Raw genomic sequence first — 12,500 nt, 5'->3', positions numbered from 1 at the left:
TGTTTCCCTCATATGTCCCATAAAAGGACACACCTGACCTTTGACCTCTAGAAAAGCCTTTTGATTGGAGGAGGTGTAGGAGAAGAGGGCTCCATGTGAGTCTCTAAGAGTCAACAAGAGAAAGAATTGTCTGTGGCTGCGAGGGAGGGGGTATGTCCCTCCCCCTTCACCCCCCTCTCTCTTCCCCTGCCTCTCTCTCCCTCTCCCTCTCCCTCCCTCTCTCTCTCTCTCTCTCTCTCTTTCTGACTCACTGACTCACTCATTGGGAACAATTCAGAGAAGTGGTTTTCCATCTGTAGCTGGTAACTGTATGGAGCAGCTGAATGACTTCATTCAGACCAGCGAGTGAGAGACCAAAGGGGGGGGGGGGGGGAGGAGGGGATCTGTGCCTGTGTGTGTGTGTGTGCATGTGTGCATGTGTGATAGAGAGAGAGAGAGAGAGAGAGAGACAGACATGGTGCGTGTGTGTGTGTGTGTGTGTGTGTGTGTGTGTGTGTGTGTGTGTGTGTGTGTGTGTGTGTGTGTGTGTGTGTGTGTGTGTGTGTGTGTGTGTGTGTGTGTGTGTTAGTGTGTCAGAAAGAGGGGAGAGAAAGGGGAGGGGCTTTGGGTGTTTGTGTGCCGGCAGATGAGGTAAAGCCGGAGAGGGGGAGAGAGAGAGAACGAGTGAGGGTGGAAAAAAGAGTTGAAGTTTTCTACAGAGACCCGTTGGGAGAGCAGCTTCTTGTTTTAAAGAGACAGAACCCGAGGTAAAGAATACGAGATAGAGAGAGAGGAGAGAGAGATAGACAAAAAAGAGGGATTAAGAGAGAGGGGGAGAGGACCCAGTGGATTTGGACGGAAGCAAGCGGCACAGTTCGACCTTATGAGGAGCTCAACATGACCACCTCTCTTGGTATGCCAGTTTTACTAGTCTCAAATGGCCATGCATGTGTGTGTGTGTGTGTCGGTCAGCAGGGGCTTTGACTTTTGCCACTGTCTCAACAGGAATTGGAGCTAAAGTCTTCTGAAAGAGCAGGCTCTCTCTTGGTATTTGCTTCTGGAATGTTTCATGTGTGGCTTTCTGACAGATGTCCTGGACTCCCCCTCCCTCTCCCTCTCTTTCTTTCTCTCTGTCCCTCTCTATGTCCCTCTTTCCCTTCCTCTAGCCTTGTATCACCACCCAATTACAATGCAACTCAGCTCAGTCTGACTTCAGTCTGAAAGTTTACAGAACAAAAATGCATTGAATTTGTTGCTAGCAAACTGTATTGCTGACAGCATTGCTAGCTACTGCCCAGGTCTTTCACTGCACTCTCTGTCTGTCAGGGCTTAGTTGGCGTTAGTTGTTATTTATTTGGGGTTTAGTCTGGGTGTAGTCTGAGTTTAGTCTGGGTTTAGTATAGAGGTCTGTGAAGCTTCAGTCCTGTGCAGCACAGCCTAGCGAAACAGAGGAGCACATTAAGGGCATTCTCATAAACATTCAGTCAGCCTGTCTGATGCTGTTTTCTGTCACTAATGGAGGAATGTGAGCTCAACATGTGTTGTGCGTGTGTGTGTGTGTGTGTGTGTGTGTGTGTGTGTTTGGGAGAGAGAGAGAGAGAGAGATCACATTAGTTTATTGCATGCGCTTGCCATGGAATGACAGAATGACATGGGTTAGTGTAAAAACAAAGCCAAGTGAAGAGGACATTTCTGCCTACTTTCAAATATAAATGTAATGATGTCTTATGATATATTAGTATGCTTGCAATGTTATATATTTTTTATTTTTTTTTGTCTGAGGAAGAACAGAAAACGTGTAAAGTATGCAGAGGGAAGGGAAGGGGTATGACATGCCTCCCACTTCAGTGCACTGCTGTTCAGTTCCAGCCGGTGCCATCCTGTTCCATTCTGGTCTGATTGGACCCGTCTAGTCCAGTTGGTTCTGTTTTGATGCTTTTGGAACCCATCTTCATGACTTCTCCCACTCATGCCTCCCTTCCAAACACACACAAACACACATACTCTCACACTCACACACACACACACACACACACACACACACACACACACACACACACACACACACACACACACACACACACACACACACACACACACACATCCCTACCTCATCTTTATTTGACATGGTGTAATCCAGGGAAAGGCCGAATTACATTCCTCTTCCCCAGCAGGTGCCCTTTCTCTTGCTGCAGCCCTGATGTGTCAGCGTGAAAACTAGCCTTGGGTTTCCTGTAGCTGTTTTCTTCAGCTGTGTGCAGCTGTGTGTGTGTGTGTGTGTGTGTGTGTGTGTGTGTGTGTGTGTGTGTGTGTGTGTGTGTGTGTGTGTGTGTGTGTGTGTGCGTGTGTGTGCATGTATGCATGTGTGTGTGTATGTATGTGTTTGTGCATATGTGTATGTGTGTTTGCGTATGTGTGTGTGTGTGTGCACGTGTGTGTGTGTGTGTGTGCGTGTGTGTGTGTGTGTGTGTGCATGTGTGTTTGCACATGGTGTGGTGCGTGTGTATTTCTGTGACTGTGTGGAAGAACTATTGTTTCTAGAACTATTTCAGAGAGGACATGTGGGTGCCACAGAAGTTCATCGTGACTGAGGCCGAGGCAACTCTGCCACTCTTGCATACAGAGCTTAGTGTGTGAGGAAGTGTCTGTACATGATTGCATAAGTGGGTTTGTTTGGATGTCTGTGTGTTTTATGTGGATGTGTGTGTGTGTGTGTGTGTGTGTGTGTGTGTGTGTGTGTGTGTGTGTGTGTGTGTGTGTGTCTGTGTCTGTGTGTGTGTGTGTGTGTGTGTGTGTGTGTGTGTGTGTGTGTGTGTGTGTGTGTGTGTGTGTGTGTCTGTGTGTGTGTGTGTGTAGTTCTGTGTTGAATAGCTAGTCTGTAAGCCCAGACAGAAGCAGTGCTTTGTGTCTTTGGCATGTAGGAGATTTAAGGCAAAAAAGAGTCAGTGTTTCCACCCCAAGCATGAAAAGCATACTAACAACCACATACACAGAGACATACACACACAGACACACACATAGTCACAGTCACAGTCACAGTCACAGTCACAGACACAGACACAGACACAGACACAGACACAGACACAGACACAGACACAGACACAGACACACACACAGACACAGACACAGACACATCCCGAGATGTAGCAGCACTCAGATGCAAAGGCACACACACACAGAGAGAGAGAGAGAGACACACAGTCACAGACACAAGCACAAGCACAAATACAGACACACACACACACACACACACACACACACACACACACATGGACACACACATTCTCCAGCACTTACACCAGTAGATTTATAGATGCAGATTTATTTTACCACCTTTTTTAATGTTTGTGAAGGTGCGTGCCCATGTGTTGTCACGGTGACCAGGTTGCTTAGATGCACACTGTTTTGGCCACCCAGCATGCTCAGAAGCTTGTATTGGACATTCAGTCGTGGTCATTCAACCGTGTGTCTGTGTGTGTGTGTTTGTGTGTGTGTCCATACACATGCTTGTACACACACCGACAGTCATAGACCATACACACACACACATGCTGTATTCCCAGAGAGAGTGTGTCTGTGGACACTGTGTCGTGGGAAAATGTGCTGTCCACTGTGCAGCTGCTACAGCCCTACTGTTTCTGTCTCTGTCTGTTGACTTGTTTGTTTGTTTGTTTTTGTGATAAACAGGAAGTGGTTCCAGTTCTGCCATCTTGCCTTCCATGTCAAAATATAAGCCTATATGCGGCCCACCGCACAATATGAAAACTCAACAGCACTTAACTCATATTCACATGGTGACAGTGACAATGTCAAGTGGGCAACCAAAATAGAAAGACTGTCAGACCACAGGAAAAATTATATTACAGGCACTGAATGTGTGTGTGTGTGTGTGTGTGTGTGTGTGTGTGTGTGTGTGTGTGTGTTTGTGAGAGAGGGGGAGAGGGGGAGTGTGAGAGAATGAAATAGAGAGCAGAGGGAAGAGCTGGTCTGTTGTTGGGTATGACAGGAATGTGTGGGGTGGGCATAAAGACATGCGGACAGGAGTGTGTGTGTGTGTGTGTGTGTGTGTGTGTGTGTGTGTGTGTGTGTGTGTTTGTGCGTGTGTGTGTGTGTGTGCATGCACGTATGGTTGAGATTATATAACAGATTTGCCATTTGGTAGTCCACAGCAAGAGAAAGACTTTCCAACATTCCAGAGTGACAGAGCAGAGGTATAAAAAGAGAAAGATGAGGTTTAGAGTGAAAGAGAGAAAGAGAACGAGAGAGAAAGGGAGAGGTAGGAGAAAGAGCAACAGAGTGATGGAAACCTGGCACCTCAACATTTAGCATATTTGTGTAAAATGAGGCATCTGTACGTGTGTGTATCCACAGTCCTGCTTGTCCTGGGGTGTGTGTGTACTTGTTTTCTAGATCTGTGTTGGAGAGTGTTTGTGCAGGTGCATATGTTGTTTGGCTATACTGGTATGTGCTAGCATCCATTTCTGAATGTGTGTGCATATTTTCATGTCCTTGTTTGTATGTAATCAGTTATATAACTGTGTGTGTGTGTGTGTGTGTGTGTGTGTGTGTGTGTGTGTGCGTGTGTGTGTGTGTGTGTGTGTGTGCATAGATGTGTGTATTCCTGACGCGATACTGTCCTTTTGTCTCCGTATCAGCAGACTCCCGGGGGTTTTTGGACATGCACACCAGTGTGACGCACACACACACACACACACACCCTCACACCCACTCGCCCTCGGCCTGTGTTGACGCGGGCTCGCTAAGCCCTGCCTCCCACCAGCGGATGATTGGCTCACTACGTTCTGTCTCCACCCCCAGCCCACTGTCTCATAACCACAGGTATCCTTGAGTATTCAAAACATACAAACCTCACAAATCACACACGCCACTTACCCCCAATAATCACGTCACAAACCAACCACACGGGCACTAATCCGAAATTACGCTCTCAGCCGAACAGACCCAAATCAGAGTCTCACTGATATGTGAGGAGCTCCTTTTAAGTTTTCAATTTAAACAACTCTTTCCAGTCTTCTTTACTCCCTCTCTCTTTGGTTCTCTTTGTTTCTCTCAGCCTGTCTCCGTTGAGGGGTTGGGATGAAGTGTCTGAGCCCTCCCTGTTCCTGAGCCCCCCTGTCACACACACACACATATCTCCCCACGCACCCCTGTCCTCTCAGAGTGTGAGCGTGGAGCCCAGCCTTCTGGAGGCGGTGGAGGGGTTCGGAGCGCTGGCACTAGGGGAGGCTCCACCCATCCTGCCCCAGAAGAGGAGAGGGGCGGATGGGGCAGACACAGGCCTGGGCTTCCTTCTCAACGGCAGTAGCTGCAGCAGCAGCCCTGGTATGTTATACACACACTCAAACACACAGACAAAGTCCACACTAATACATTTTAGTTTTAAAACGCATCACTTTTCCTCATTTTACGCCTGGTGTCCATACTACTTAGTACATACTAAGGTTATCTCACTTGCATGAACACACTCATACTATCACATACTTACCATGCCTAAACGAAAATCTCACGGGCTCCCCAGTGATACACTTATTAAAAAGTTGTTTTATTGTCGTAGAACTACTTGGGAGTAGGCAGGACTCTGTGAAGTTTGTCCAAGATACCTCTAAATACTGGTACAAACCTGACATCACAAGGGAACAGGGTAAGTGTGCACACACATGCATATCCACACTCATGCCCTCATGCATGTGGAGTTGGGCAGATGTTCATTGAAAACTTTCTCTCTGTTTCCTCTGTATTGCCGTAGCCATTGCCGCTCTGAAGGACCGGGAGCCTGGCTCATTCATCGTTCGAGATAGTCACTCATTCAGAGGAGCGTATGGATTGGCCATGAAGGTGGCCACACCCCCTCCTTCTGTCCTACAGCAGAGCAGGAAAGGTGAGAAGGGCGGAGCAGAAACAGACAGCTTTAGTAGGTTAACATTCTAAATCAACACACGCGTCCTTCTTCAACATTAGCTCATAACTTTTAAAGGTACAGTGTGTGGTTTTTAGTGACCTCTAGTGGTGAGGGGGTTGAATTGCAACCACCTGAATACCCTGCCCTTTACACGTGTTTACAAGTACTTACGGTGGCCATCAAATGCCCTAAAAGCGTGAAAACCCCATCTCGACCCAGTGTTTTGGTTTGTCCGCTCTGGGCTACCATAGAAACATTGCGGCACAACATGGTGGACTCCTAGTTACACAACAAGCTTCCTAGTTACAGGTAATTATACACTTATGAAAACATAATTATGAACACAATATTCCATTTCTACTTATAGATGCCACTAAAAACTACACACTGTACCTTTAAGTGCTTCTAACTGTTGACAAGGTCATTTTGTAATTGGCATACATGAATACAAAGACAAACAAAAGAGAAATCAAAAAGGGTGAATAGGAACAAACAATGACACAATGATGTTATAACTCTTTGTTTGTCTGTGTGTGTGTGTGTGTGTGTGTGTGTGTGTGTGTGTGTGTGTGTGTGTGTGTGTGTGTGTGTGTGTGTGTGTGTGTGTGTGTTTGTGTGTATGTATGTGTGTTTATGTGTGTGCAGCTGGGGATCTGTCAACTGAGCTGGTGAGACACTTCCTGATTGAATGCACACAAAAAGGAGTTAGACTGAAAGGCTGTCCAAATGAACCCTACTTCGGTAAGTAAAACAGTATCACTGTAAGTGTAAGTAAGTGTCTCTGTGTGTATGTGTGTGTGTGTGTGTGTGTGTGTGTGTGTGTGTGTGTGTGTGTGTGTGTGTGTGTGTGTGTGTGTGTGTGTGTGTGTGTGTGTGTGTGTGTGTGTGTGTGCATGTGTTGTATAGTGCAGTGTAGTGAATACATTGTATGGGTGCTGCCTCTACTGTGCTGGCTAAAACTTTAAAAGCTTGAACTAATATTAGAGATAGATACAGTGACAGAATATCTCAATTATTTATTCCTCCCTCTCGCTCCTCGATATGCTGCAACAACGCAGTGGAGAGAAGTGGAAAGCAGCATTTCATTATCAGCAAATTTCTTATCAAGCTGATGAACTGATTTGACATTGACACAGATAAACATTTTATCAGCCATTTGCACCCTTAAACTGTCAGGGGCTATAATTGAGCATAATTGTACAAAAACTGTTTTTTAATCTCAGGGGCCTGGCATACCAATATCAGTAAAAAAAACTCAAATGTATTAAGTGATTTCAAGTGGAGGCATACGGAAGCAAATTTGATCAGTGCCGTATAATTACACGGACTGCAAATTAATGAGTACTTACTACCTATGTTCTTTTCTCTGGGCAGGTTGTTCTCTGACATTGGTATTCTATAGTCTCCCTCTTGTGGTTAAAATATGCAATGCATCTAACCATGCGGCCAGTTGGAGAGCCTGCGTGTATGACTGAAGGCGAACTCATACTGAATACAGAATGGCTTTAGAAAAGCCAGCCTTCTGCCAAACTTATTCAGGACTTTTGAGTGGAATATCTTTACCAGGAAGTAATATTATTATGTTAATGTTTCCTGTTTCCTGTGCTAATAGGAAGTCTCACTGCCCTAGTGTGCCAACATTCCATCACTCCATTAGCCCTCCCCTGCAAGCTCATCATCCCAGACAGTGGTAAGAGTATCTCTCTCTCTCTCTCTCTCTCTCTCTCTCTCTCTCTCTCTCTCTCCATCGCTTTGTGTAAATACATGTAGAAGTCGACTGCGCTGGCAGGAGTCTATTCTATACCAAAGGAGGACAGGTGGTGGGTTGAGAACGAACACCAAAGCAAGTGCTGCAGCTGACGAGGAGAACTGAGATTAAATTATGTGGGTGACTGATTGGAGAGGGGTGTGGCAAATTTCTCAAAATTCTCCACCCAAACTTTAGAACACCATTTAAGAACATACTTGAATGATACACATGTTACTGTTCATTACATTTACCTCACAAATGAAAATGAAGTGACTGTAAACCTAGATCTAGGTTTTATTTTGTGTATTAGTGTATACTGTAGGTGCAAATCAGAAGGTGCAAATAATATGGAAATAACAATAATAATTAATAAATAATAATAAATGGTTTTGGGCAGTTTCAGTCATTAATGAAGGGTTCAATAGATTTGATTGCTTCTCCAGGACAACTGATTGGCTCAGTAGCTCAGTAAGAGTGGGACAAAACATCAATTGAGTTCAATTTTATTCATTGATATAATGCCATTAACTATAGACATCCTCCATGCCTCCAAGGCCTAAACCCCCTAGGGCAAGACCAAGGTGATGGAGGCAAGGACAAATGTCATGATTATTGCCATTTGTAAGAAACATTTTGAAGATAAAATTTGTAAGGAGTAAAAGGTATGGCAAATTCTCTTGGAAATGTAACTGAACATGACTATTCTCAACTTCAAAACACAGAGAGAGAGAGAGAGAGAGAGTAAACATGTAACAAAACAAGTCAACAAATAAAAGATACCATACACTTCTGGGAAAGAAAGGAGAAAAGATGGATGAAATAGAAATGACGGAGTGATGAAAGAAAAGCGTCTCTCCTGCTTGGTCCTTTTGAAACATGAACATATAACAACATATTTCACTCCAGTACGTTGTTTTAAATGTGTTCTGTCAATCTTTTCTTTATGCTCGCTTTCTTCTTTTTGCCTTTCTGGGACTTCACACCTTCAGTAGCATGCCACAGGCTTGTCTAGCTGGCACCCTGGTCAAGGCTTTTCTATATCACCCAGCCACAAATGGCTAGACTCTTCCCCCATCTCTCTCTGCTCATTTGGTCCCTGGGCCTGGAGTGAGTGGAGGTAACATCATTTCTCACACCGCTGGACATGATTGTGTTTTGAAGGACTGTTTGGCAAAGTGTGACCATTTGATGAATCTAGCTCTTGGATCTGTAACCTTTCTTCCCAGCATTGTCTCCCTCTATGTCAGTTTTGTATTGGTGATCTTGAATGTACTTACTACTTCCACATGATCCAGTTTGAGTTGCATTGGTTTTTATGTATCTCCCTTGCTTTCTATTATGTCCTCTCCCTCCTCCTCCTCCTCCTCCTCCTCCTCTCCCTCCTCCTCTTCTCCCTACTCCTCTTCCTCCTCCTCCTCTCCCTCCTCCTCTTCTTCCTCCTCCTCCTCTCCCTTCTCCTCTCCCTCCTCCCCCTCCTCTCCCTCCTCCTCCTCCTACTCCTCCTCCTCCTCTTCCTCTGGCCTAATCCCTCTGTAGATCTGTTAGAGGGCTTGTGCGAATCCCTGCCTGAGACGGCCACCAACTCAGCAGCTGAGCTGCTCAAACAGGGAGCAGGTACACACACTCACACATGCATATACACATTCACTCACACAGAGACACTATCTGTGTGGAGCTTGACTCACTGATCATTTTATGTGTGGTGTGTGTGTGTGTGTGTGTATGTGTGTGTGTGTGTGTGTGTGTGTGTGTGTGTGTGTGTGTGTGTGTGTGTGTTTTTGTTTTGCAGCATGTAACGTGTGGTTCCTCGGCTCTGTTGAGCTTGAGTCGCTGACTGGTGTACAGGCCGTGCAGAAAGCCGCGACTGTCACTCTGGCTTTCAGCCCGCCCCCAACCTCCACCATCGTCCACTTCAAAGTGTCCGCCCAGGGAATCACACTCACCGACAACCAGAGGAAGTAAGAGACACACACACACACACACACACACACACACACACACACACACACACACACACACACACACAACACACCACACACCACACAAACACTTACAAACACACCCCACACTCACCATAAAACGATCACAACCATTTTAACCCATGAACACACACCACACACACACTTACAAACACACCCCACACTACACACACTCACCATAAACAACTACACTACACACAACCCATGAACAACAATTTTAACCCATAAACACAAAACACAAAATACACACACACACACACACACACACACACACACACACACACACACACACACACACACACACACACACTATAAACTCATGTGGGCTCACTCTTTTCCACACACATACACACACACCTACTCATAGACACATATATGACTGAAGTGGGTACCTTATACCGTGTAAAAGTTCCATATTGATCTAACACCAACCTGCTATGTGTCCTCACCAGATGTCTCTCATCACACACTCAAAAACACACCGGAAGTCACACAACACACACACACACACACATACACACACAAACACACACACACCACCCCACCACCAGGTTGTAACTTACGGTAAAGGAAATTCCCATGTTAGTGAAACTAGGCCAGGGTTACGCTGCGAGGTCAACTATATGACCTGTCTCACAAGCGTGTGTGTGTGTGTGTGTGTGTGTGTTTGGTGTGTTAGGTTGTTCTTCAGAAGGCATTACCCTGTGAACACAGTCATATTCTGTGCTCTGGACCCTCAAGAGAGAAGGTAGGACACACACATGGGGGTATACACACACAGACACCGCACACACACACACACATGCACTCACATTTTTTACCTGAACTTTGCGTCTATCGTTATGCTCCTCTTTTCATGGAGATGTCTAAGCACCTGACAGGTGTTGCATTAATTTGGTAATAAAACTATCACAACCATCAGATTGATCTGTCTCTCCTCTCTCCCTCCCTTCTCTCTCTCTCTCTCTCTCTCTCTCTCTGTCTTCTTTTCTTTTTTCTCTCTATCTCTCCTCAGATGGGCAAAAGATGGCTGCGCAGATGCCAAGTGAGTTGTACAAATGACAAATGACTGCAAATGAAAGGACTTTAAAGAAGCATTATGGAGTTTTGGTCTGAAACTAGCGAGTTGACTACCTAAAAAGGATGCAAAAACCTTACAAACACCGCCAACAGCCCAGTTGGCACTAATACAAGCTTGCTAACAGGCTAACTGGCATCTTTTGGTGATATTGTTGATGATATCGTGCTGTGAAGGCTTTTCGTACATTTTCTCTGGGTGTTCCGACCCAAACCACATAAAGCACAGCCTGGACGGCTAGTGGAAACGACATGTGTGTTTATGTTCTTCACATGACCCTAACTTAAAGATGATGCCAAGAGTAGTTGCGTATGAAAGGCATGCCTCAAAAAGTGGCAAATTGTTGCATAGTGTTGCTGAAATGCAATGGGATGCATTCAGGTTGTCTCAATGAGATTGCCAGATGATTCTCCTTTAGTGTTATGCCTAATATGCACCACTAGATGGAACTATTGTTGAAAAACCACAACTCACTCTCTGTTGCTCTCTATGGGTGTGTGTGTGTGTGTGTGTCTTCCTATCTCTGTCTTTTCCTTCCATTCTTTCCTCCTCCTCTCTCCATCCCTCCATCTCTCCCTCTGTAGGATCTTTGGCTTCGTGGCGCGTAAGAGCAGCACGAGCGTAGAGAACGTGTGTCACCTGTTTGCAGAGCACGACCCCGAGCAACCCGCCAGCGCCATCGTCAACTTTGTCTCCAAAGTGATGATCGGCTCGCAGAAGTCCAAGTAGCCAAGTGGCACGCACGCACACACACACACACACAAACACATAAACACACACACAGACACACAGACACACATGCAAACAAAAACACAAAACTCACGTTTGTGACATTGTGTGAAGGAACAGAGAAGTGCATATACAGTATAGTGTACATTTGGGTGAACACATTCACTTCAGTTCCCAGTTTCTATATGAAATAATATGAAATGCTGTAACAACTCAATAATAGGAATAACAGAACCAATAACATGGCATTGCATGTATATACTGTAGCACTTACACCAGCGGTCTAACAGTCTTTCCACATATGCAATTACACACACACACACACACATAAACACACATACACACACACACAAACACACACACACACACACACACCTTCTGTGCCCTGTCAAAACGAGGTGATGAATGTTATTCTCATACTGTACTGTGTATTTGCATCAATGTGTAGATATGTACTGAACAGCACTAGCCACTCTCATGCCTCAGTGGGACTAACTGACAGAGACCCAGATTGCAGTTCCTGTGTCTCTGGATTAGACCTGGCCATGGTTTGCCACATATCCAGCAAATCTAGGCCAGATTAGGTCCAGCACTGCTGTTACATGGGTAGATTGAGTGGACATGCAGATTGTGCTCTCTCTGCTCATGTCTGATGGTGTATATTAGTGTATCCTTCTGAGGTCTGACCATTTTCTTTATTAAAAAGAGTTCTGGCATCCTTATAATGGTCATTTGACTAATGACTGACCCATAGATTTAACAAAGATGTACATAAAGTATCATTTACTTAACGTTTTTATGTGATATATGAAATAAACCCTCAATCTATGCCAGTTACCTGATATTTCATTCTGTAAGTGTGAGTGCGTGCATGCGTGAGTGTTTGTGTGTGTGTGTTTGTGTGTGTGTGTGTGTGTGTGTGTGTGTGTGTGTGTGTGCACGTGTCTGTTTGCATGATTACGGGAAATATTAGAAACATGGTGAACACATATCTCTTTTCACTGTTTAAAGCCCTCACATAACCCTATCATACGCACACACACATATACACACACAAACACACAC

General features: G+C 45.2%; 1 protein-coding gene across 4 annotated transcripts in view; it reads left to right on the top strand.

Moving 5' to 3' along the window:
* Window positions 1-12,264, top strand: part of si:ch211-191a24.3 (tensin-3) — a 20,136-nt gene extending 7,872 nt beyond the window's left edge. For 2 of the 4 annotated variants that reach the window (XM_031575292.2, XM_042708845.1), the window contains 11 exons: window positions 4,638-4,818; window positions 5,054-5,322; window positions 5,555-5,641; window positions 5,747-5,878; window positions 6,545-6,640; window positions 7,512-7,589; window positions 9,186-9,263; window positions 9,439-9,607; window positions 10,308-10,376; window positions 10,644-10,673; window positions 11,291-12,264. In XM_031575292.2, coding sequence (XP_031431152.1) covers window positions 4,638-4,818; window positions 5,054-5,322; window positions 5,555-5,641; window positions 5,747-5,878; window positions 6,545-6,640; window positions 7,512-7,589; window positions 9,186-9,263; window positions 9,439-9,607; window positions 10,308-10,376; window positions 10,644-10,673; window positions 11,291-11,435 — 1,334 coding nt within the window. In that variant the 3' untranslated portion in view covers window positions 11,436-12,264. Of the gene's footprint in view, window positions 1-608; window positions 893-4,634; window positions 4,819-5,053; window positions 5,323-5,554; window positions 5,642-5,746; window positions 5,879-6,544; window positions 6,641-7,511; window positions 7,590-9,185; window positions 9,264-9,438; window positions 9,608-10,307; window positions 10,377-10,643; window positions 10,674-11,290 lie in introns of those variants that run through there. The other 2 variants (XM_012839505.3, XM_012839504.3) reach the window with 2 other exon arrangements.
* Window positions 12,265-12,500: the final 236 nt, after the last annotated feature.

The sequence above is a fragment of the Clupea harengus genome, chromosome 10 (assembly GCF_900700415.2).
Source record: "Clupea harengus chromosome 10, Ch_v2.0.2, whole genome shotgun sequence".
NCBI classification, from domain to species: domain Eukaryota; kingdom Metazoa; phylum Chordata; class Actinopteri; order Clupeiformes; family Clupeidae; genus Clupea; species Clupea harengus.
Note: the sequence above shows the minus strand (reverse complement) of the source record. Positions and strands in the feature narration are given on the sequence as shown.